The sequence below is a fragment of the Zootermopsis nevadensis genome, unplaced genomic scaffold, assembly GCF_977971745.1.
Source record: "Zootermopsis nevadensis isolate Lab colony 2312 unplaced genomic scaffold, Znev_1.0 Znev_ptg000029l, whole genome shotgun sequence".
In the NCBI taxonomy this organism is placed as follows: Eukaryota; Metazoa; Arthropoda; class Insecta; order Blattodea; family Termopsidae; genus Zootermopsis; species Zootermopsis nevadensis.
In genome coordinates this window covers 1107510-1134849 of record NW_028259161.1, presented here as the reverse complement: position 1 = coordinate 1134849, position 27340 = coordinate 1107510, and the positions used below count along the sequence as shown (strand labels likewise).

Below are 27340 nucleotides of genomic sequence, written 5' to 3'. Positions count from 1 at the left end.
ATGCTGATGACATTGTACTAACTGCAAGAAATATATCACGACTGAAAGAAAGGGCAGTTGCATTAGAAGGCGAAGGAAAGAAAATGGGATTAGAAATAAATGAAGAGAAAACTGAATATTTGAAAATGTTCACATTATTAGCAGGAAGAGATCTTCAGAATCTTCCAATAGCTGATATTAATACTTAAGGCGTTCATATTTTTTTACATATTCGGGTTCAGTAATAAATAATGACAATAAATTGAAGGAAGACATCCATAATAAAATCATGTTAGCAAACTGTGCATATTATGCACATATTATACTTTTTAGATCTAAACTTCTGTCAAGAAAGACAAAAATGAATATCCTATCTTGAGCTATGGGTCACAAACTTGGACAATGACGGCTGATGAAATGAAAGCCCTTAGAATAATCAAAATAAAATTAATTAGGGAAACTTATGGCCACACAAAGGAAGGAGAAAACCGGAGAATAAAAATGAATAAGGAGATAGAGTATATATTAGAAGGTGAAGATATTGTAAAAGTTATCAAATCTTTCAGACTGAGATGGTACAGGAGCATTGTAAGAATGGAGAATGAACAAATGCCAAAAAATATATTATGTTAACAAATATGGAAGGAGTAAGAAAGAGAGGCAGGCCACGTAAAAAGTGGAAAGATGAAATAGATTTGAAAATTATGGGAATTAAAAACTGGCACACTGTAGCTAAGGATCGTCATGCCTGGGGAGGAATTGTGTAGGAAGCTTAAGTTCACAGTGGACTGTAGAGCTTGAGAAGAAGAAATCAAATTCTCTCATCACTGTAACAAATCCTCAATAGGATAGAGAGGTATGAGATTAGATTAAAATTATGTCACCGTGCTAAATTAATAATGCAAGGGGAGGGGGTTGATTACGATGACTGCTGTTCCTCAAACAATTAATTCAGATCTCTTGTAGGTAGCAGCAACGGCAGCAGCAGCGGGGGAGCACAAGTGGCTGCATCACAAGCACCACCAACGGAGGAGAACAAGTGGCTGCATCACAAGCACCACCAGCGGGGGCAAACAAGTGGCTGCATCACAAGCACCACCAACGGGGGCAAACAAGTGGCTTGAACACACGCACCACCAGCGGGGGCAAACAAGTGGCTGCATTACAAGCACCACCAACGGGGGAGAACAAGTGGCTGCATCACAAGCACCACCAGCAGGGGAGAAAAAGTGGCTGAAACACACGCAGCATGGGCGGGGGAGCACAAGTGGCTCCAGCAGAAGCACCACCAGCAGGGGAGAAAAAGTGGCTGAAACACACGCAGCATGGGCGGGGGAGAACAAGTGGCTCCAGCAGAAGCACCACCAGTGGGGGAGCACAAGTGGCAGCAGCAGAAGGGTAAGAAATATATGAAGTAGAAGGAAAAGGGGAGGAAGACGAAGAAGAAGGAAAGGAAGACGACGGAGAAGTGAAGAAGTACTGCGACTCTTACTGATGTGTTTCAACTTTAGATTTCAAGTATATATTAAATCTTGTCCGTCTAATCACAATAAAATTCTTATTAAATATTAAAATATTACAATAATTAACATTTAAAATATGATGTTCCTTATCGAAATATTCGATTTACATTAGACCATCATTTTCCATTTTTTACGACATGTTTCAGTTCCTAACAGAACTATCTTCAGGTGTATATAATTATATAAAGATTCAAAACAATAAATAACTTAAATGCAATTTCTAGTTGGCGTACACTTTATCAGATTGTCACCAGATATCTAACGATGTTCCTTTCCAGACTTTTATTCCATTTTAATAACATACTCGATGTTGTTCTGTATATGTACATCATGCTCAATATGACTTTAGTGTGGGTGAACGTTTTGTTGTTTTATGTATCAGCCTGTAATGTAAATAACAAAAAGGCTAAATGAATATTAGTAAAATAGAAATAAAATAAAATATGTTATTGAAATAATTTTGAAACATACCAGAATGAAATGTTGTAGAGGAGTTACATCTGTCTGGAAGTATTGCCGTGTTTGGACTGAACTGTGTTCATTGTGGATTGTGGTTGTTTTGTAGGGAGGGTAAGTGAAAGGAGGTTGTTGGAGGTGTTGGTGGTTTTTGTTTAAGGAAGTTTTTATTGTGTTATTTGTTTTGAAGGGTATTTTTAATTTGCTTTCTTTGAATAGTTTTGTTATGAATTTAGTTTCTTTTCCTATATATGTAAAAGTGGCCCATCTTTTTGTATCTTCATTTTTATTTTTATTATTGTCGTTAAGTTTTGTCGTTTTTTATTTAAAAAGTTGTTGTTGTTATATCCATTTTCTTTGAGGATTTGTTGTATTATATTTAATTCTATTTGTTTGTTTGTTGTGGATATTGGGTATAGATCTTTCCTGTTTATTAAATAATTAATGGGCATTCTTTTTTGCTCAATAGGGTGGCAAGATGAAGCATGAATTATGGTACTCGTGGTAGTGGGTTTTCTGTAAATTCTGAACTCAAAGTTTTTAGTTTTCCTTATTATAGTTAAATCTAAATAGTTTAGTTTATTATTTTGTTCATGTTCTATTGTAAATTGGATGTTTTGATTTATGTTGTTAAATTCATCAAGGACTAGTTGGATATTTGTTTTTCTTCTATTGTAAATTATTAATATATCATCCACATATCTGCTATAATATTGTATGTGGTTTTTGTTTAATATGTTTACTATGTTGTTGTGTTCTAAATATTGAAGTAATATTTCTGATAGTATACTTGAAGTGGGAGCGCCCATGGGTAGTCCTGTATTTTGTTGCCAATGCTGATTATTGAATTGAAAATAATTTTGATTAATAATTATGTTCGTTACTAATTTAATTTAATTTATTATTTGTATATTGATGTTTTGTTTGTTTAGTATATTATATATGACATCTTGTAAAGTATTTGTGGGGATATTAGTGTACATATTAGTAATATCAAATGAACAAATTTGTAAGTCTTTATTAAGGTTGAGTTCTTTAAGTTCATTGATTAAATTTACAGAATTTGTTACATTGAAAGTGTTTGGTAGGTTGCAGTAATCCTTTAAGAGATTGGCTATTTTTGATGAGATTTTGTAAGCTGGTGCTGATGTCCAGTTTATAAATGGTCTTATGGAATAGGGATTTTTATGTAATTTGAGAAGTGCTGTAATTGTAGGTGAAGTTGCGCTGTGGTTGTAGTATTGGGTTTTTGGTGGATTTCAAATGTTTTTACATTTTTGGGTTCCTTTCTGGATTTCTTTTTGATAATTTGGTGTAGGATTATGTGTTAAAGTTGTAAATGAATTTTGGTTGATAAATTGTGAAATGTATTGTTGATATTGTTCTATAGAAAGAATAATGATAGTTTTTCCTTTATCTGCTTGTGTAATTGTCAATTCTTTTTGTTGTAATTTTTGTTTTATACTCTTTATTGTTTTCCATTCGTTTACGTGTATCTTATTATATTGTGTATTGATTTTATTTTGTTTTATTAAGTGTTCAATGTTGTTTGCAATTAAGTGACGCAATTGGTCTTGTTTATGTATAGGTATTAAGTTCACAGCAGTTTCAGCTTCCAATGATAGATTTTTGATCCATGTTTTTTGTTTGTGGTATAGGTTGTATTTTAATCCTTTGCTCAGTAAAGTGTATTCATGTTGTGTGAATTGGGTGTTTGTAAGATTTTTAATCCGGCAAGAAAAAGGATACGGTAATACTTCTGGTTGAGAATTATCATTATTATTATTCTGTACTTTAGCCTTTAGTTTTTGTATTTTGTCGTTTTATTTCTGGTATAATTTGGTGAGTTCAGTTTGTAATTTACATATTATTTTGTTTTCAATGATTAACCAAAAGCCTTTCCACACGTTCGCGACTTCTAAGTGTTTTTGATATGCTAGTATATTTAAATGTTGTTTCTTTTTATACAGTTGTTTGATTCCTAAAATCATGTATGATGTTTCAGCTTTGTATTTTATTAATGAGATATTTGGGTTATTTCCTTTTATTTTGATTTTAGCGTAACTTGGTACTATTTTAGTTTTTAAACATATTTTGTTGAATCTGATGTTGGCGTTGCATTTTAATAATTTACGTATTATGTTTATATATTGATAAACGCATTTAGTTTGACAACTATTCATGAGATGGTAACGTTGCGTCATATTGTGATATAATAAGTATATATTAAATCTTGTTTATGTATAGGTATTAAGTTCACAGCGGTTTCAGCTTCCAATGATAGATTTTTGATCCATGTTTTTTGTTTGTGGTGTAGGTTGTATTTTAATTCTTTGCTCAGTAACGTGTATTCATGTTGTGTGAATTGGGTGTTTGTAAGATTTTTAATCCGGCAAGAAAAAGGATACGGTAATACTTCTGGTTGAGAATTATCATTATTATTATTCTGTACTTTAGCCTTTAGTTTTTGTATTTTGTCGTTTTATTTCTGGTATAATTTGGAGAGTTCAGTTTGTAATTTACATATTATTTTGTTTTCAATGATTAACCAAAAGCCTTTCCACATGTTCGCGACTTCTAAGTGTTTTTGATATGCTAGTATATTTAAATGTTGTTTCTTTTTATACAGTTGTTTGATTCATAAAATCATGTATGATGTTTCAGCTTTGTATTTTATTAATGAGATATTTGGGTTATTTCCTTTTATTTTGATTTTAGCGTAACTTGGTACTATTTTAGTTTTTAAACATATTTTGTTGAATCTGATGTTGGCGTTGCATTTTAATAATTTACGTATTATGTTTATATATTGATAAACGCATTTAGTTTGACAACTATTCATAAGATGGTAAAGTTGCGTCATATTGTGATATAATAAGTATATATTAAATCTTGTCCGTCTAATCACAATAAAATTCTTATTAAATATTAAAATATTACAATAATTAACATTTAAAATATGATGTTCCTTACCGAAATATTCGATTTACATTAGACCATCATTTTCCATTTTTTATGACATGTTTCAGTTCCTAAAAGAACTATCTTCAGGTGTATATAATTATATAAAGATTCAAAACAATAAATAACTTAAATGCAATTTCTATATATTATGTTGGCGTACACTTTATCAGATTTTCACCAGATATCAAACGATGTTCCTTTCCAGACTTTTATTCCATTTTAATAACATACTCGATGTTGTTCTGTATATGTACATCATGCTCAATATGACTTTAGTGTGGGTGAACGTTTTGTTGTTTTATGTATCAGCCTGTAATGTAAATAACATAAAGGCTAAATGAATATTAGTAAAATAGAAATAAAATAAAATATATTATTGAAATAATTTTGAAACATACCAGAATGAAATGTTGTAGAGGAGTTACAACTGTCTGGAAGTATTGCCGTGTTTGGACTGAACTGTGTTCATTGTGGATTGTGGTTGTTTTGTAGGGAGGGTAAGTGACAGGAGGTTGTTGGAGGTGGAGTTAAGTATTTGAAGCGAATTGAAGATAGGGTTAGATTTCAAGTGTTCCGCGATTATCTTCTGCAGTACTTTCTGTGAGATTTGTGTCAGAGTGGCAGGATGAAGATCAATGGAAGCAGATGAAGAAACAAATTTGTTCTGTGACTGTGATTGCGTGCGTTTCTCATGTGCCTAATGGTTATATTCTTAACAAGCATTTGAATCTTTCATTTACAGATCAGTGCTGTGGAGGAGACTGGTGACAACCACATAAATCAGATAATCAGGGAAGCCATCGAGATTCAATTACATCCCGATAACTTCAACAGGGAAGATGGACTTCACATGAGCCGGTAATGGAAGACCCTCATTCACGCTCTTCGAGGACTCCGGAAGCATTCCAGAGAGCACCGCTTCCCCCTCTGAAACATTGGTAAACATCTACCATTCTACTTGGCGCAACAACCCGGAAAACAGAAATCTTCATAAAACATAGTCAGAGTCCTACGCTGTCGGCCAAATACTGGAATATATCGACACAAATCAAATTCTCTTATCACTGTAACATATTCTCAATAGGTTAGAGAAGGAAGAGACTAGATTAATATTGTTACTATGCTAATTGTATAATCCAAGGGAAGGATTAGGCTGACTGATGTCCCTCAAAATATTAGGGTAGATTTCTTTGAGGTATATGAAGCTTGGCTCTCCATTTATATTTATCATAGACCTATGTGGATGGATGTTCTGGCTTAATTGCCAGCTTTCAGAGTACAAAGCTTTGGTTTACGACACGGCTACAAATCCGCGACACTCCAGAATGCGTATCAGTTAAAAGAATGTACTATCGTTCCTCAAATTTCGTCCATAATGATCGTGGATGCAGTCAAAAAGCGACTGTCTAGACACTCGTGTAAAAAATGCAGGTTCGTTACATTGTATACGGTCCTTGGAAGCATGCCACGATTTCCAACAGGACAACGTGGCACTGAGCTTAGTACTTGTTGATTTCTGATGAAGTGTTCGCGTAACTTAACAAGGTACAGGATGTTATGATATTGGGCTAGTAACAGCTCCCGGCATGTTTAAGCAATGAAAACTATGTGTACAAACACAACTGGCAACACACACGTACAGATTAACAGGTCACTTATAATCTATCAGCACTAACAAACCAACACAATACCTAATTCTACTCACTTCATGTGCTTCGGGGTTCCTCCTTCTTCCTCATTCTGTCTGTCTGTCTTGCATGCATGATGCATGGCCGGCAAACTCTAACACCAAAAGATCTGTAAATTTACGTGTGTCCATTGCCAGCGATCGCAGTCCCCAAGTCTCAAAACAAGCGCAGGTCCCGTCCGCACAGTTCTCTCAGTACACAGACGTGGGTCTAGTGTTGACTCCTTAGATTTGAGGACACCTGAAACTAAGACAGCGTAACCTTAGAGAAAGGAAAACAAAAATGCATCATGTTTTAGTAAAATAAGGACCAGAATCTACATGGCCGTTAGCAAAATCTGCTGCTCGTTTCTATATGTTAGTTAAATCACGGGGTGAGGGGGGTCAGACATTGGCAGGAGAGGAAGCTGCGAAGAGGTACAGGAATGCACAAAGGATGTGCCAACAAATGCATACTGAGAAGTCCCAAGGATGCAACTGAACAGTGATTGCGGAGGCAGGATTTTACTCTCCTTATTCATGAAAGGCTCTCCTATTATTTCACATCAACTGCACAGGCTTCCGGAGAGTCGACTCAAGACAGGATTCCCAGGGGCCAAGGTGGGGGTGTGGGGGGGGCAGAGGGAGGGAGAACATATATCCTTAGGAACTTAATTGCACATAGCTAAACATCCCTATCTGGAGAACTGATGGGAAGGATGTGGTGAAATGAAGAGACGTGGACTGGTATTCCAAAAGATGCTCTTATTGTTCTTCATGAGCTCAGACCGTCATTCCGACTCAGGCCCTAGAGGCAATGAGTCGACTCTCGGTTGAAGCACGTTAGAGCAGTATCGGCATTGGGAGGGGTTCCAACATGTGCCCTTTATTTCGGATATGGAATCCTCTGTTCCTGAAGACGGACGAGGAATTCATATCCCCCCCTCAATGTCCTGTGCCTCACCGTGGCGAGGGGGTGTAACAATGAATGATGCATCAGTTAATGTCCACGAAAACGCATAGGCCCACTTCACAGATTGTTTCCATCACAATGCAGGCTGTCTATGCATTTCTGAAAATCTGGAAGTTGCAAACTTCTTCTTCGTGGATTTTCTTTCATATAGCTGGCACGTAAAATCAGTTAGGTCTGCAACGGGCTCCTAGTTCAACTTGAAATGTTTTCATGTGAAGAGGCATCCTTCATTGGCTAAACAGGACACTGGTGCACGTGTGCATCCACAAACCGAATCAAGCGAAAAATGTGAAGTAACAGTAAATTCCTGAAATAACATAATCTGAAAGATGATTACTTGCTGTCTGTGTGAAGGACAACTAGAGGCAAAATCTGCTGCCCCCCAAGTCCATTCTAGTACGTCCTCGTCGTGGGGGGCGGGCAACGCAAGTAAGGGGTTGTCCCACTTGGTGCAACACGGTATTGTCCAACAGGGAACCCTGGAACGCGGCAAAACTAGAATGGTGAAGTCAGTATCCACACTCCACACGAAATGGCTCAACTGCAAGTAGGAATGAAGAATGCTCCATTTCCTGGAAGAACGAGAGACAGAAACAGTGGTCACTTCACCAGAAGTGGAAATGAGTCTGAAAGGATTTCAAGTCTCCCCACACCTTAAAAAACAAGACAAGACCAGAAAGAGGAGAGAGAATGGAGGAGGAGAAGAAGAAATAAGAAGAGAAAAGGGGAAGAAGAAGAAAACACTGGAGAAAACAAGATGGAAGAGAAGGGTACAGAGAGGAGAAGAGAAATTAGAAATTAGGAAGAGAAAAACAGAAGCATAAGGAACAGTGCAGCGAATGGACGGGAAGAGAAAAGAGAAGAGGAGAGAACATAAATGAAGCTGTCCCACTATACGCCATGCAAGTGCTTGTGGGGACGGGTGGGACCCAGAGACAGCCTGGACGCAGGGGCTAGAGGAGGAATCCTCTGCCCTGTCTGGGATTGAACCCCCTGGTCGTCCAGTCCATAACAAAGTCACAAAAGTGACTGAGTTACCCCCTGGGTCATGAGCAAAGACGACAGGGGCAGCAAATAGTAGGAGACAACGGACAACACATGAAGAAAGCAATGAAGTCTTAATATGAGAGAACTCAAGAAATGAGAAGAGAAGATGCAAGTGGACTCAAGGCAGAATCAGGGAACAGAACAGAGGAGGAAAGGAGAGGCAAGGTGAGAGAGAACAGGAGGGAGAAGAAAGAAGAGAGCAGGGATAGGACAGGATAAGGCACAAGATGGAACTTGGAAGAGGAGAGAATACAGGACGCGTAACAGAGGTGACTGCACAGGTGGCAGGAGACAGATTCAACAGAAGATGAGACGTGACGTGTGACGTCTTTTACAGAAGACAGAGGAGGACACGTGAAGAGACAGAATATCACATAGATGCTGCAGAGAGGAGAAGATGGAAGCAGACAGACTAAAACAGAGGAGAGTATTTAACGTACAAGTGGAGAGATGACAGAATAGGAGAGATCACAAGAAATTTGTCGACAATACTGAAGAGAGAACGTGTCAGAAGACTGTATTGTGTGTGTGTGTGTGTGTGTGTCTGTGTTCATGTCCCATGCTTCAACACTCCCATAACCCAATCACGCAACAGAACATTTGCTGAGTGGCAGCGGTCACAATTTCCCTGTCACGCTATTTTTGCCCACGCACTCCTCCTAAGTCAAGTCATGGCATTCAGCTCCCAATGTCCTCTTGAATACCTTGTCAGGAGACACTGCACGCGGGCATCGTTTATTGGCCGCTTGAGGGAAAGGGTTCATCGGGTATATCTCCCACTTGCCCGACCCTCCCGAACAATGCGTTGCTTCAGTTGGCGAACTCAGAACTTTGAGACTGTTCTCAATCTCATTTCCAAGATGTCGCGTGACATGCCGACTCAGGCAAGTTCTGTACATCCATTACCTTCTCTTAAACACGAGATATCTGGCAAATCCAACGCAGGTAACAAGGGCAGCTACAACTTTATTTCAGTAGAATAGTGATGGCCACTACCTGCTGCTTATTCTTCTTCTAGGTTGACTTTCTCTACTCTTCCAAACAGAACTGATAATTTTTTTGTTTGGTGAGACATTACGCCCACAATGCGGTATTACACATTTCACATGACTCTCCCTCTCAGTCTCGTTTCCTAAGTTACTATGCCACCAATGATACCCTCTGGCACCTAAATCTTAGCAATTTCTCATCCACTATCATAAACGTGACCAAAATTAGGTCCATCAATTGCATATACGAGATATTATGAATAGCCTAAATGATTTCGCTCACTGCGGGGTGAAACCGAAAAGACAGGGACATTACATAATTTGATGCATACGCCTTCACAGACATCGCTAGTGCCGGACTACATTTAATTTCACTCTTACGTGCAAAACTGCTCAATGAGATTTCTGGTCTCACAAGTAGTGTATTGATTGTATCAAGTAGAGCGATTCATAGCGCTGATGGTAGTGATTGTGGGTTTGTAGTTATGGTTGAGTAATGATGGTTAGTGCTCTTGTAGATATTAGTTGGTAGTTTGGTTTGTGACGTAGATTGATGTTAGTTGGTAGCCAGTTGCACAGTAACTAGATTGCGTCTGCGACCAGAAATCCCATTGCCATCGTATTTCCCCGTGATCGGCAGTCTTCAATTAACTACCGTGGGGTACAGCTTAGCTGTAGCCACATGTTTCATTCTATTAATCATTAATCAGCCGTAAACAACACTTTCCTGAACCTCCAACCTGAGACAGCATTGTTGTGGGCCCTCAATTCGTTAGCAAGTTTGCTCTGCAGTGCCAGCTGCACATATTGTCCAGTCTTACCAGAGACTTTTCGATGAAAGTGGAAGTAAAGGAATCTTGATATTCAACTTCTTCCTTATCCGTAACATGACTCGAGATTTATCTGACCACTTCACTGTGGTATTCCCGAATACTCTCCCAGCCAGTGGCTAGACAGGAGCACGTCCCATTCCTGCCACAAATCATGAACAACTGCATCAATGTGGTGAGAATAAACACTTTCTTCACTGTTGCAAGCATACGCCACAGCTCTTCAATTACTCAATTAAACTGTATTAGCACAATGTGGCATACTGCCAGTCATCTACCGCTTTCACTCACGATTCACAAAAGATCACAGTCCCATTCATCACTGTCTGTCTGGGTGTGTGTCAGGCTATTAAGTGCCTTGAGATCATGTACTTAGAGTGTGATGGACGCCAAGAACACAGCTAAACAAAAGCAGCACATAAGAATGAATTACGACACTGATTATGAAATTATTAGTTTCAAGAAGAATTAGAACTGAGGACTGAACAAATGAAGAAGAAGGAGGAGTAGGAGGAGGAAGAAGATAAGAAGGAAAAGAGGAGGAAGGAGAAGAAGAAGAAACAAACGAAGAGGAGGGAGAAGTGAAGAAGTACTGCGACACTTACCGCTGAATTTCAACTGTAGATCTTAAGTCTTTCCTGATTATCTTTTGCAGCACCTTCCGTGAGATTTGTGTCAATATCGGCAGCAAGAAGACCACTGGAAAGAGAAGAAGAAAGAAACTTATCGTGTGACTGTGATTGCATGTGGTTCTCACGTGCCTAGTGGTTATGTTCCTAACAAGCGTTCGAATCTTTTATTTACAGATGGGAGTTACCGAGGAGACCGGAGATAACCACATAAAACACTGTCAGACTCCTATCCTTCCGGCCAAATACTGGAATATATCGACACATATCAATTCTCTTAATCACAGCGTGTTGTCTTGGACAATGAAAATGATGAGGAAGAAAATGTGGAACTAGAATGGAATAAAATCAAACAATCTGCAACTGACATTATAGGAATAGAGAAACAAGGAAGAAATGCAGATTGGTTTGGCAATGATAGAAAAATGAAGCTAGAAAAATAATGTTACAACATCAAACAAGATCAAACTGTGAAATATATAACAACTACAGAAGGGAAGCCAATACAATATGTAGGAAGAAGAAAAGAGAAATGAGGAAAGAACAATTACAAACAATAGAACAACTCAATTCTCAAAATTAAAATAGAAAATTTTTATAGGTAAATTTTAAATATAAAAATAGGCAATCAACCAAAACTCAATGCATGTAAGGATAAGCAAGGTAAATTAATAGGAGGTGAAAAGGAAATTTTAGATAGATGGGCTGAGTATTTTGAAGAGCTCTAAAATAAATAAGATGAGAGTACTGAAATAAATAATAGAGATAGTAAATATTTAACAGCTCAGCCCTTTGTTGAATAAACCAACATGTATTAAGTAAAAGTAGGAATGAATAATATAATTGTAAAATAACAAGGCTCCGGGGAAGGACTCTATTACTGCAGAATTAATAGAACAAGGAAGCCAAGTTCTGTTAGCAAGAATACATTAGTTAATAAATATGATATGGGGGGAAAAAAGAAAGAAAGAATGCCATCAGAATGGAAAGAAGGTCTTACATGTCCAATTTTTAAAAAAAGAGATAAAATGTAATGTAGTAATTACAGAGGGATTACCCATTCAAATGTTACATACAAAATCTTAACAAATATTATACTCTTAAGACTTAGTGTATATATTCAAGAGACAATAGGCAACTACCAATGTGGATTCAGACATGACAGCAGTACTATTGATCTAATATTTGTAATGAGACAGACGATGGAAAAGTGCTATGAATATAATACGAATTTACACATTATATTTATTGACATTACACAAGCTTTTGATAGAATACATAGAAATCAACTGCTTACAGCCTTAGAACATTATGGTATACAAGAAAAGAAAATAAGACTAGTGAAAATGAGTTTACAAGGTAACACATCGAAAGTTAAGACAACAGTAAAAGTAGTAGGCCATTTAATACAATGGTCGGTGTAAGAGAGGGTGATGCACCATCAGCAACACTATTTAATATAGCACTAAATATAGTCTTAGAAGGAACTGTTGAAAAAGGAAATATTGTATACAAATCCAAACAAATATGTGCCTATGCTGATGACATTGTACTAACTGCAAGAAGTATACCACGACTGAAAGAAAGGGCAGTTGCATTAGAAGGCGAAGGAAAGAAAATGGGATTAGAAATAACAGCTCAGCCCTTTGTTGAATAAACCAACATGTATTAAGTAAAAGTAGGAATGAATAATATAATTGTAAAATAAGAAGCCTCCGGGGAAGGACTCTATTACTGCAGAATTAATAGAACAAGGAAGCCAAGTTCTGTTAGCAAGAATACATTAGTTAATAAATATGATATGGGGGAAAAAAAGAAAAAAGAAAGAAAGAATGCTATCAGAATGGAAAGAAGGTCTTATATGTCCAATTTTTAAAAAAGAAGATAAAATGTAATGTAGTAATTACAGAGGGATTACCCATTCAAATGTAACATACAATATCTTAACAAATATTATACTCTTAAGACTTAGTGTATATATTCAAGAGACAATAGGCAACTACCAATGTGGATTCAGACATGACAGCAGTACTATTGATCACATATTTGTAATGAGACAGACGATGGAAAAGAGCTATGAATATAATACGAATTTACACATTATATTTATTGACATTAGACAAGCTTTTGATAGAATACATAGAAATCAACTGCTTACAGCCTTAGAACATTATGGTATACAAGAAAAGAAAATAAGACTAGTGAAAATGAGTTTACAAGGTAACACATCGAAAGTTAAGACAACAGTAAAAGTAGTAGGCCATTTAATACAATGGTCGGTGTAAGAGAGGGTGATGCACCATCAGCAACACTATTTAATATAGCACTAAATATAGTCTTAGAAGGAACTGTTGAAAAAGGAAATATTGTATACAAATCCAAACAAATATGTGCCTATGCTGATGACATTGTACTAACTGCAAGAAATATACCACGACTGAAAGAAAGGGCAGTTGCATTAGAAGGCGAAGGAAAGAAAATGGGATTAGAAATAAATGAAGAGAAAATTGAATATTTGAAAATGTTCACATTATTAGCAGGAAGAGATCTTCAGAATCTTCCAATAGCTGATATTAATACTTAAGGCGTTCATATTTTTTTACATATTCGGGTTCAGTAATAAATAATGACAATAAATTGAAGGAAGACATCCATAATAAAATCATGTTAGCAAACTGTGCATATTATGCACATATTATACTTTTTAGATCTAAACTTCTGTCAAGAAAGACAAAAATGAATATCCTATCTTGAGCTATGGGTCACAAACTTGGACAATGACGGCTGATGAAATGAAAGCCCTTAGAATAATCAAAATAAAATTTATTAGGAAAACTGATGGCCACACAAAGGAAGGAGAAAACCGGAGAATAAAAATGAATCAGGAGATAGAGTATATATTAGAAGGTGAAGATATTGTAAAAGTTATCAAATCTTTCAGACTGAGATGGTACAGGAACATTGTAAGAATGGAGAATGAACAAATGCCAAAAAATATATTATGTCAACAAATATGGAAGGAGTAAGAAAGAGAGGCAGGCCACGTAAAAAGTGGAAAGATGAAATAGATTTGAAAATTATGGGAATTAAAAACTGGCACACTGTAGCTAAGGATCGTCATGCCTGGGGAGGAATTGTGTAGGAAGCCAAAGTTCACAGTGGACTGTAGAGCTTGAGAAGAAGAAATCAAATTCTCTCATCACTGTAACAAATCCTCAATAGGATAGAGAGGGATGAGATTAGATTAAAATTATGTCACCGTGCTAAATTAATAATGCAAGGGGAGGGGGTTGATTAGGATGACTGCTGTTCCTCAAACAATTAATTCAGATCTCTTGTAGGTAGCAGCAACGGCAGCAGCAGCGGGGGAGCACAAGTGGCTGCATCACAAGCACCACCAACGGGGGAGAACAAGTGGCTGCATCACAAGCACCACCAGCGGGGGCGAACAAGTGGCTGCAACACAAGCACCGCCAGCGGGGGAGAACAAGTGGCTGCATCACAAGCACCGCCAGCGGGGGCAAACAAGTGGCTGCATCACAAGCACCACCAGCGGGGGCAAACAAGTGGCTGCATCACAAGCACCACCAACGGGGGCAAACAAGTGGCTGCATTACAAGCACCACCAACGGGGGAGAACAAGTGGCTGCATCACAAGCACCACCAGCGGGGGAGAACAAGTGGCTGCATCACAAGCACCACCAGCGGGGGAGAACAAGTGGCTGCATCACAAGCACCGCCAGCGGGGGCAAACAAGTGGCTGCATCACAAGCACCACCAGCGGGGGAGAACAAGTGGCTGCATCACAGGCACCACCAGCGGGGGAGAACAAGTGGCTGCATCACAAGCACCGCCAGCGGGGGCAAACAAGTGGCTGCATCACAGGCACCACCAGCGGGGGAGAACAAGTGACTGCATCACAAGGACCACCAGCGGGGGCAAACAAGTGGCTGCAACACAAGCACCACCAGCGGGGGCAAACAAGTGGCTGCATCACAAGCACCGCCAGCGGGGGCAAACAAGTCACTGCATCACAAACACCACCAGCGGGGGAGAACAAGTGGCTGAAACACACACAGCACGAGTAGGGGAGCATAAGTGGCTCCAGCAGAAGCACCACCAGCGGGGCAGCACAAGTCGCTGCAGCAAAATCACCACCAGCGGGAGAGAACAAGTGGCTGCATCACAAGCACCACCAGTGGGGGAGAACAAGTGGCTGAAACACACGCAGCACGAGTAGGGGAACATAAGTGGCTCCAGCAGAAGCACCACCAGCGGGGCAGCACAAGTCGCTGCAGCAAAAACACCACCATTGGGGGAGCACGAGTGGCAGCAGCAGAAGAGTAAGAAGTAGAAGGAAAAGGGGAGGAAGACGAAGAAGAAGGAAAGGAAGACAACGGAGAAGTGAAGAAGTACTGCGATTTTTACTGACTTGTTTCAACTCTAGATTTCAAGTGTTCCGAGATTATCTTCTGCAGTTCTTCCTGTGAGATTTGTGTGAGAGTGGCAGAATGAAGATCAATGGAAGCAGATGAAGAAATAAACTTGTTCTGTGACTGTGATTGCGTGCGTTTCTCATGTTCCTAATGGTTATATTCTTAACAAGCATTTGAATCTTTCATTTACAGATCAGTGCTGTGGAGGAGACTGGTGACAACCACATAAATCAGATAATCAGGGAAGCCATCGAGATTCAATTACATCCCGATAACTTCAACAGGGAAGATGGACTTCACATGAGCCGGTAATGGAAGACCCTCATTCACGCTCTTCGAGGACTCCGGAAGCATTCCAGAGAGCACCGCTTCCCCCTCTGAAACATTGGTAAACATCTACCATTCTACTTGGCGCAACAACCCGGAAAACAGAAATCTTCATAAAACATAGTCAGAGTCCTACGCTGTCGGCCAAATACTGGAATATATCGACACAAATCAAATTCTCTTATCACTGTAACATATTCTCAATAGGTTAGAGAAGGAAGAGACTAGATTAATATTGTTACTATGCTAATTGTATAATCCAAGGGAAGGATTAGGCTGACTGATGTCCCTCAAAATATTAGGGTAGATTTCTTTGAGGTATATGAAGCTTGGCTCTCCATTTATATTTATCATAGACCTATGTGGATGGATGTTCTGGCTTAATTGCCAGCTTTCAGAGTACAAAGCTTTGGTTTACGACACGGCTACAAATCCGCGACACTCCAGAATGCGTATCAGTTAAAAGAATGTACTATCGTTCCTCAAATTTCGTCCATAATGATCGTGGATGCAGTCAAAAAGCGACTGTCTAGACACTCGTGTAAAAAATGCAGGTTCGTTACATTGTATACGGTCCTTGGAAGCATGCCACGATTTCCAACAGGACAACGTGGCACTGAGCTTAGTACTTGTTGATTTCTGATGAAGTGTTCGCGTAACTTAACAAGGTACAGGATGTTATGATATTGGGCTAGTAACAGCTCCCGGCATGTTTAAGCAATGAAAACTATGTGTACAAACACAACTGGCAACACACACGTACAGATTAACAGGTCACTTATAATCTATCAGCACTAACAAACCAACACAATACCTAATTCTACTCACTTCATGTGCTTCGGGGTTCCTCCTTCTTCCTCATTCTGTCTGTCTGTCTTGCATGCATGATGCATGGCCGGCAAACTCTAACACCAAAAGATCTGTAAATTTACGTGTGTCCATTGCCAGCGATCGCAGTCCCCAAGTCTCAAAACAAGCGCAGGTCCCGTCCGCACAGTTCTCTCAGTACACAGACGTGGGTCTAGTGTTGACTCCTTAGATTTGAGGACACCTGAAACTAAGACAGCGTAACCTTAGAGAAAGGAAAACAAAAATGCATCATGTTTTAGTAAAATAAGGACCAGAATCTACATGGCCGTTAGCAAAATCTGCTGCTCGTTTCTATATGTTAGTTAAATCACGGGGTGAGGGGGGTCAGACATTGGCAGGAGAGGAAGCTGCGAAGAGGTACAGGAATGCACAAAGGATGTGCCAACAAATGCATACTGAGAAGTCCCAAGGATGCAACTGAACAGTGATTGCGGAGGCAGGATTTTACTCTCCTTATTCATGAAAGGCTCTCCTATTATTTCACATCAACTGCACAGGCTTCCGGAGAGTCGACTCAAGACAGGATTCCCAGGGGCCAAGGTGGGGGTGTGGGGGGGGCAGAGGGAGGGAGAACATATATCCTTAGGAACTTAATTGCACATAGCTAAACATCCCTATCTGGAGAACTGATGGGAAGGATGTGGTGAAATGAAGAGACGTGGACTGGTATTCCAAAAGATGCTCTTATTGTTCTTCATGAGCTCAGACCGTCATTCCGACTCAGGCCCTAGAGGCAATGAGTCGACTCTCGGTTGAAGCACGTTAGAGCAGTATCGGCATTGGGAGGGGTTCCAACATGTGCCCTTTATTTCGGATATGGAATCCTCTGTTCCTGAAGACGGACGAGGAATTCATATCCCCCCCTCAATGTCCTGTGCCTCACCGTGGCGAGGGGGTGTAACAATGAATGATGCATCAGTTAATGTCCACGAAAACGCATAGGCCCACTTCACAGATTGTTTCCATCACAATGCAGGCTGTCTATGCATTTCTGAAAATCTGGAAGTTGCAAACTTCTTCTTCGTGGATTTTCTTTCATATAGCTGGCACGTAAAATCAGTTAGGTCTGCAACGGGCTCCTAGTTCAACTTGAAATGTTTTCATGTGAAGAGGCATCCTTCATTGGCTAAACAGGACACTGGTGCACGTGTGCATCCACAAACCGAATCAAGCAAAAAATGTGAAGTAACAGTAAATTCCTGAAATAACATAATCTGAAAGATGATTACTTGCTGTCTGTGTGAAGGACAACTAGAGGCAAAATCTGCTGCCCCCCAAGTCCATTCTAGTACGTCCTCGTCGTGGGGGGCGGGCAACGCAAGTAAGGGGTTGTCCCGCTTGGTGCAACACGGTATTGTCCAACAGGGAACCCTGGAACGCGGCAAAACTAGAATGGTGAAGTCAGTATCCACACTCCACACGAAATGGCTCAACTGCAAGTAGGAATGAAGAATGCTCCATTTCCTGGAAGAACGAGAGACAGAAACAGTGGTCACTTCACCAGAAGTGGAAATGAGTCTGAAAGGATTTCAAGTCTCCCCACACCTTAAAAAACAAGACAAGACCAGAAAGAGGAGAGAGAATGGAGGAGGAGAAGAAGAAATAAGAAGAGAAAAGGGGAAGAAGAAGAAAACACTGGAGAAAACAAGATGGAAGAGAAGGGTACAGAGAGGAGAAGAGAAATTAGAAATTAGGAAGAGAAAAACAGAAGCATAAGGAACAGTGCAGCGAATGGACGGGAAGAGAAAAGAGAAGAGGAGAGAACATAAATGAAGCTGTCCCACTATACGCCATGCAAGTGCTTGTGGGGACGGGTGGGACCCAGAGACAGCCTGGACGCAGGGGCTAGAGGAGGAATCCTCTGCCCTGTCTGGGATTGAACCCCCTGGTCGTCCAGTCCATAACAAAGTCACAAAAGTGACTGAGTTACCCCCTGGGTCATGAGCAAAGACGACAGGGGCAGCAAATAGTAGGAGACAACGGACAACACATGAAGAAAGCAATGAAGTCTTAATATGAGAGAACTCAAGAAATGAGAAGAGAAGATGCAAGTGGACTCAAGGCAGAATCAGGGAACAGAACAGAGGAGGAAAGGAGAGGCAAGGTGAGAGAGAACAGGAGGGAGAAGAAAGAAGAGAGCAGGGATAGGACAGGATAAGGCACAAGATGGAACTTGGAAGAGGAGAGAATACAGGACGCGTAACAGAGGTGACTGCACAGGTGGCAGGAGACAGATTCAACAGAAGATGAGACGTGACGTGTGACGTCTTTTACAGAAGACAGAGGAGGACACGTGAAGAGACAGAATATCACATAGATGCTGCAGAGAGGAGAAGATGGAAGCAGACAGACTAAAACAGAGGAGAGTATTTAACGTACAAGTGGAGAGATGACAGAATAGGAGAGATCACAAGAAATTTGTCGACAATACTGAAGAGAGAACGTGTCAGAAGACTGTATTGTGTGTGTGTGTGTGTGTGTGTCTGTGTTCATGTCCCATGCTTCAACACTCCCATAACCCAATCACGCAACAGAACATTTGCTGAGTGGCAGCGGTCACAATTTCCCTGTCACGCTATTTTTGCCCACGCACTCCTCCTAAGTCAAGTCATGGCATTCAGCTCCCAATGTCCTCTTGAATACCTTGTCAGGAGACACTGCACGCGGGCATCGTTTATTGGCCGCTTGAGGGAAAGGGTTCATCGGGTATATCTCCCACTTGCCCGACCCTCCCGAACAATGCGTTGCTTCAGTTGGCGAACTCAGAACTTTGAGACTGTTCTCAATCTCATTTCCAAGATGTCGCGTGACATGCCGACTCAGGCAAGTTCTGTACATCCATTACCTTCTCTTAAACACGAGATATCTGGCAAATCCAACGCAGGTAACAAGGGCAGCTACAACTTTATTTCAGTAGAATAGTGATGGCCACTACCTGCTGCTTATTCTTCTTCTAGGTTGACTTTCTCTACTCTTCCAAACAGAACTGATAATTTTTTTGTTTGGTGAGACATTACGCCCACAATGCGGTATTACACATTTCACATGACTCTCCCTCTCAGTCTCGTTTCCTAAGTTACTATGCCACCAATGATACCCTCTGGCACCTAAATCTTAGCAATTTCTCATCCACTATCATAAACGTGACCAAAATTAGGTCCATCAATTGCATATACGAGATATTATGAATAGCCTAAATGATTTCGCTCACTGCGGGGTGAAACCGAAAAGACAGGGACATTACATAATTTGATGCATACGCCTTCACAGACATCGCTAGTGCCGGACTACATTTAATTTCACTCTTACGTGCAAAACTGCTCAATGAGATTTCTGGTCTCACAAGTAGTGTATTGATTGTATCAAGTAGAGCGATTCATAGCGCTGATGGTAGTGATTGTGGGTTTGTAGTTATGGTTGAGTAATGATGGTTAGTGCTCTTGTAGATATTAGTTGGTAGTTTGGTTTGTGACGTAGATTGATGTTAGTTGGTAGCCAGTTGCACAGTAACTAGATTGCGTCTGCGACCAGAAATCCCATTGCCATCGTATTTCCCCGTGATCGGCAGTCTTCAATTAACTACCGTGGGGTACAGCTTAGCTGTAGCCACATGTTTCATTCTATTAATCATTAATCAGCCGTAAACAACACTTTCCTGAACCTCCAACCTGAGACAGCATTGTTGTGGGCCCTCAATTCGTTAGCAAGTTTGCTCTGCAGTGCCAGCTGCACATATTGTCCAGTCTTACCAGAGACTTTTCGATGAAAGTGGAAGTAAAGGAATCTTGATATTCAACTTCTTCCTTATCCGTAACATGACTCGAGATTTATCTGACCACTTCACTGTGGTATTCCCGAATACTCTCCCAGCCAGTGGCTAGACAGGAGCACGTCCCATTCCTGCCACAAATCATGAACAACTGCGTCAATGTGGTGAGAATAAACACTTTCTTCACTGTTGCAAGCATACGCCACAGCTCTTCAATTACTCAATTAAACTGTATTAGCACAATGTGGCATACTGCCAGTCATCTACCGCTTTCACTCACGATTCACAAAAGATCACAGTCCCATTCATCACTGTCTGTCTGGGTGTGTGTCAGGCTATTAAGTGCCTTGAGATCATGTACTTAGAGTGTGATGGACGCCAAGAACACAGCTAAACAAAAGCAGCACATAAGAATGAATTACGACACTGATTATGAAATTATTAGTTTCAAGAAGAATTAGAACTGAGGACTGAACAAATGAAGAAGAAGGAGGAGTAGGAGGAGGAAGAAGATAAGAAGGAAAAGAGGAGGAAGGAGAAGAAGAAGAAACAAACGAAGAGGAGGGAGAAGTGAAGAAGTACTGCGACACTTACCGCTGAATTTCAACTGTAGATCTTAAGTCTTTCCTGATTATCTTTTGCAGCACCTTCCGTGAGATTTGTGTCAATATCGGCAGCAAGAAGACCACTGGAAAGAGAAGAAGAAAGAAACTTATCGTGTGACTGTGATTGCATGTGGTTCTCACGTGCCTAGTGGTTATGTTCCTAACAAGCGTTCGAATCTTTTATTTACAGATGGGAGTTACCGAGGAGACCGGAGATAACCACATAAAACACTGTCAGACTCCTATCCTTCCGGCCAAATACTGGAATATATCGACACATATCAATTCTCTTAATCACAGCGTGTTGTCTTGGACAATGAAAATGATGAGGAAGAAAATGTGGAACTAGAATGGAATAAAATCAAACAATCTGCAACTGACATTATAGGAATAGAGAAACAAGGAAGAAATGCAGATTGGTTTGGCAATGATAGAAAAATGAAGCTAGAAAAATAATGTTACAACATCAAACAAGATCAAACTGTGAAATATATAACAACTACAGAAGGGAAGCCAATACAATATGTAGGAAGAAGAAAAGAGAAATGAGGAAAGAACAATTACAAACAATAGAACAACTCAATTCTCAAAATTAAAATAGAAAATTTTTATAGGTAAATTTTAAATATAAAAATAGGCAATCAACCAAAACTCAATGCATGTAAGGATAAGCAAGGTAAATTAATAGGAGGTGAAAAGGAAATTTTAGATAGATGGGCTGAGTATTTTGAAGAGCTCTAAAATAAATAAGATGAGAGTACTGAAATAAATAATAGAGATAGTAAATATTTAACAGCTCAGCCCTTTGTTGAATAAACCAACATGTATTAAGTAAAAGTAGGAATGAATAATATAATTGTAAAATAACAAGGCTCCGGGGAAGGACTCTATTACTGCAGAATTAATAGAACAAGGAAGCCAAGTTCTGTTAGCAAGAATACATTAGTTAATAAATATGATATGGGGGGAAAAAAGAAAGAAAGAATGCCATCAGAATGGAAAGAAGGTCTTACATGTCCAATTTTTAAAAAAAGAGATAAAATGTAATGTAGTAATTACAGAGGGATTACCCATTCAAATGTTACATACAAAATCTTAACAAATATTATACTCTTAAGACTTAGTGTATATATTCAAGAGACAATAGGCAACTACCAATGTGGATTCAGACATGACAGCAGTACTATTGATCTAATATTTGTAATGAGACAGACGATGGAAAAGTGCTATGAATATAATACGAATTTACACATTATATTTATTGACATTACACAAGCTTTTGATAGAATACATAGAAATCAACTGCTTACAGCCTTAGAACATTATGGTATACAAGAAAAGAAAATAAGACTAGTGAAAATGAGTTTACAAGGTAACACATCGAAAGTTAAGACAACAGTAAAAGTAGTAGGCCATTTAATACAATGGTCGGTGTAAGAGAGGGTGATGCACCATCAGCAACACTATTTAATATAGCACTAAATATAGTCTTAGAAGGAACTGTTGAAAAAGGAAATATTGTATACAAATCCAAACAAATATGTGCCTATGCTGATGACATTGTACTAACTGCAAGAAGTATACCACGACTGAAAGAAAGGGCAGTTGCATTAGAAGGCGAAGGAAAGAAAATGGGATTAGAAATAACAGCTCAGCCCTTTGTTGAATAAACCAACATGTATTAAGTAAAAGTAGGAATGAATAATATAATTGTAAAATAAGAAGCCTCCGGGGAAGGACTCTATTACTGCAGAATTAATAGAACAAGGAAGCCAAGTTCTGTTAGCAAGAATACATTAGTTAATAAATATGATATGGGGGAAAAAAAGAAAAAAGAAAGAAAGAATGCTATCAGAATGGAAAGAAGGTCTTATATGTCCAATTTTTAAAAAAGAAGATAAAATGTAATGTAGTAATTACAGAGGGATTACCCATTCAAATGTAACATACAATATCTTAACAAATATTATACTCTTAAGACTTAGTGTATATATTCAAGAGACAATAGGCAACTACCAATGTGGATTCAGACATGACAGCAGTACTATTGATCACATATTTGTAATGAGACAGACGATGGAAAAGAGCTATGAATATAATACGAATTTACACATTATATTTATTGACATTAGACAAGCTTTTGATAGAATACATAGAAATCAACTGCTTACAGCCTTAGAACATTATGGTATACAAGAAAAGAAAATAAGACTAGTGAAAATGAGTTTACAAGGTAACACATCGAAAGTTAAGACAACAGTAAAAGTAGTAGGCCATTTAATACAATGGTCGGTGTAAGAGAGGGTGATGCACCATCAGCAACACTATTTAATATAGCACTAAATATAGTCTTAGAAGGAACTGTTGAAAAAGGAAATATTGTATACAAATCCAAACAAATATGTGCCTATGCTGATGACATTGTACTAACTGCAAGAAATATACCACGACTGAAAGAAAGGGCAGTTGCATTAGAAGGCGAAGGAAAGAAAATGGGATTAGAAATAAATGAAGAGAAAATTGAATATTTGAAAATGTTCACATTATTAGCAGGAAGAGATCTTCAGAATCTTCCAATAGCTGATATTAATACTTAAGGCGTTCATATTTTTTTACATATTCGGGTTCAGTAATAAATAATGACAATAAATTGAAGGAAGACATCCATAATAAAATCATGTTAGCAAACTGTGCATATTATGCACATATTATACTTTTTAGATCTAAACTTCTGTCAAGAAAGACAAAAATGAATATCCTATCTTGAGCTATGGGTCACAAACTTGGACAATGACGGCTGATGAAATGAAAGCCCTTAGAATAATCAAAATAAAATTTATTAGGAAAACTGATGGCCACACAAAGGAAGGAGAAAACCGGAGAATAAAAATGAATAAGGAGATAGAGTATATATTAGAAGGTGAAGATATTGTAAAAGTTATCAAATCTTTCAGACTGAGATGGTACAGGAACATTGTAAGAATGGAGAATGAACAAATGCCAAAAAATATATTATGTCAACAAATATGGAAGGAGTAAGAAAGAGAGGCAGGCCACGTAAAAAGTGGAAAGATGAAATAGATTTGAAAATTATGGGAATTAAAAACTGGCACACTGTAGCTAAGGATCGTCATGCCTGGGGAGGAATTGTGTAGGAAGCCAAAGTTCACAGTGGACTGTAGAGCTTGAGAAGAAGAAATCAAATTCTCTCATCACTGTAACAAATCCTCAATAGGATAGAGAGGGATGAGATTAGATTAAAATTATGTCACCGTGCTAAATTAATAATGCAAGGGGAGGGGGTTGATTAGGATGACTGCTGTTCCTCAAACAATTAATTCAGATCTCTTGTAGGTAGCAGCAACGGCAGCAGCAGCGGGGGAGCACAAGTGGCTGCATCACAAGCACCACCAACGGGGGAGAACAAGTGGCTGCATCACAAGCACCACCAGCGGGGGCGAACAAGTGGCTGCAACACAAGCACCGCCAGCGGGGGAGAACAAGTGGCTGCATCACAAGCACCGCCAGCGGGGGCAAACAAGTGGCTGCATCACAAGCACCACCAGCGGGGGCAAACAAGTGGCTGCATCACAAGCACCACCAACGGGGGCAAACAAGTGGCTGCATTACAAGCACCACCAACGGGGGAGAACAAGTGGCTGCATCACAAGCACCACCAGCGGGGGAGAACAAGTGGCTGCATCACAAGCACCACCAGCGGGGGAGAACAAGTGGCTGCATCACAAGCACCGCCAGCGGGGGCAAACAAGTGGCTGCATCACAAGCACCACCAGCGGGGGAGAACAAGTGGCTGCATCACAGGCACCACCAGCGGGGGAGAACAAGTGGCTGCATCACAAGCACCGCCAGCGGGGGCAAACAAGTGGCTGCATCACAGGCACCACCAGCGGGGGAGAACAAGTGACTGCATCACAAGGACCACCAGCGGGGGCAAACAAGTGGCTGCAACACAAGCACCACCAGCGGGGGCAAACAAGTGGCTGCATCACAAGCACCGCCAGCGGGGGCAAACAAGTCACTGCATCACAAACACCACCAGCGGGGGAGAACAAGTGGCTGAAACACACACAGCACGAGTAGGGGAGCATAAGTGGCTCCAGCAGAAGCACCACCAGCGGGGCAGCACAAGTCGCTGCAGCAAAATCACCACCAGCGGGAGAGAACAAGTGGCTGCATCACAAGCACCACCAGTGGGGGAGAACAAGTGGCTGAAACACACGCAGCACGAGTAGGGGAACATAAGTGGCTCCAGCAGAAGCACCACCAGCGGGGCAGCACAAGTCGCTGCAGCAAAAACACCACCATTGGGGGAGCACGAGTGGCAGCAGCAGAAGAGTAAGAAGTAGAAGGAAAAGGGGAGGAAGACGAAGAAGAAGGAAAGGAAGACAACGGAGAAGTGAAGAAGTACTGCGATTTTTACTGACTTGTTTCAACTCTAGATTTCAAGTGTTCCGAGATTATCTTCTGCAGTTCTTCCTGTGAGATTTGTGTGAGAGTGGCAGAATGAAGATCAATGGAAGCAGATGAAGAAATAAACTTGTTCTGTGACTGTGATTGCGTGCGTTTCTCATGTTCCTAATGGTTATATTCTTAACAAGCATTTGAATCTTTCATTTACAGATCAGTGCTGTGGAGGAGACTGGTGACAACCACATAAATCAGATAATCAGGGAAGCCATCGAGATTCAATTACATCCCGATAACTTCAACAGGGAAGATGGACTTCACATGAGCCGGTAATGGAAGACCCTCATTCACGCTCTTCGAGGACTCCGGAAGCATTCCAGAGAGCACCGCTTCCCCCTCTGAAACATTGGTAAACATCTACCATTCTACTTGGCGCAACAACCCGGAAAACAGAAATCTTCATAAAACATAGTCAGAGTCCTACGCTGTCGGCCAAATACTGGAATATATCGACACAAATCAAATTCTCTTATCACTGTAACATATTCTCAATAGGTTAGAGAAGGAAGAGACTAGATTAATATTGTTACTATGCTAATTGTATAATCCAAGGGAAGGATTAGGCTGACTGATGTCCCTCAAAATATTAGGGTAGATTTCTTTGAGGTATATGAAGCTTGGCTCTCCATTTATATTTATCATAGACCTATGTGGATGGATGTTCTGGCTTAATTGCCAGCTTTCAGAGTACAAAGCTTTGGTTTACGACACGGCTACAAATCCGCGACACTCCAGAATGCGTATCAGTTAAAAGAATGTACTATCGTTCCTCAAATTTCGTCCATAATGATCGTGGATGCAGTCAAAAAGCGACTGTCTAGACACTCGTGTAAAAAATGCAGGTTCGTTACATTGTATACGGTCCTTGGAAGCATGCCACGATTTCCAACAGGACAACGTGGCACTGAGCTTAGTACTTGTTGATTTCTGATGAAGTGTTCGCGTAACTTAACAAGGTACAGGATGTTATGATATTGGGCTAGTAACAGCTCCCGGCATGTTTAAGCAATGAAAACTATGTGTACAAACACAACTGGCAACACACACGTACAGATTAACAGGTCACTTATAATCTATCAGCACTAACAAACCAACACAATACCTAATTCTACTCACTTCATGTGCTTCGGGGTTCCTCCTTCTTCCTCATTCTGTCTGTCTGTCTTGCATGCATGATGCATGGCCGGCAAACTCTAACACCAAAAGATCTGTAAATTTACGTGTGTCCATTGCCAGCGATCGCAGTCCCCAAGTCTCAAAACAAGCGCAGGTCCCGTCCGCACAGTTCTCTCAGTACACAGACGTGGGTCTAGTGTTGACTCCTTAGATTTGAGGACACCTGAAACTAAGACAGCGTAACCTTAGAGAAAGGAAAACAAAAATGCATCATGTTTTAGTAAAATCAGGACCAGAATCTACATGGCCGTTAGCAAAATCTGCTGCTCGTTTCTATATGTTAGTTAAATCACGGGGTGAGGGGGGTCAGACATTGGCAGGAGAGGAAGCTGCGAAGAGGTACAGGAATGCACAAAGGATGTGCCAACAAATGCATACTGAGAAGTCCCAAGGATGCAACTGAACAGTGATTGCGGAGGCAGGATTTTACTCTCCTTATTCATGAAAGGCTCTCCTATTATTTCACATCAACTGCACAGGCTTCCGGAGAGTCGACTCAAGACAGGATTCCCAGGGGCCAAGGTGGGGGTGTGGGGGGGGCAGAGGGAGGGAGAACATATATCCTTAGGAACTTAATTGCACATAGCTAAACATCCCTATCTGGAGAACTGAT

At 40.0% G+C, this 27340-nt stretch overlaps 1 protein-coding gene across 27 annotated transcripts in view; it reads right to left on the bottom strand.

Annotated features, from left to right (window-relative positions):
- Nucleotides 1-27340, bottom strand: part of LOC110837355 (uncharacterized) — a 75709-nt gene that overhangs the window by 16050 nt on the left and 32319 nt on the right. For 13 of the 27 annotated variants that reach the window (XM_087358286.1, XM_087358280.1, XM_087358290.1 and 10 more), the window contains 7 exons: nt 26668-26896; nt 21053-21146; nt 17919-18153; nt 16648-16876; nt 11033-11126; nt 7899-8133; nt 5663-6856 (listed from right to left, as the gene is read on the bottom strand). In XM_087358286.1, coding sequence (XP_087214412.1) covers nt 5663-5699 — 37 coding nt within the window. In that variant the 5' untranslated portion in view covers nt 5700-6856; nt 7899-8133; nt 11033-11126; ... (2 more) ...; nt 21053-21146; nt 26668-26896. Of the gene's footprint in view, nt 1-5662; nt 6857-7898; nt 8134-11032; nt 11127-15682; nt 15825-16647; nt 16877-17918; nt 18154-21052; nt 21147-25702; nt 25845-26667; nt 26897-27340 lie in introns of those variants that run through there. The other 14 variants (XR_015537733.1, XM_087358300.1, XM_087358305.1 and 11 more) reach the window with 10 other exon arrangements.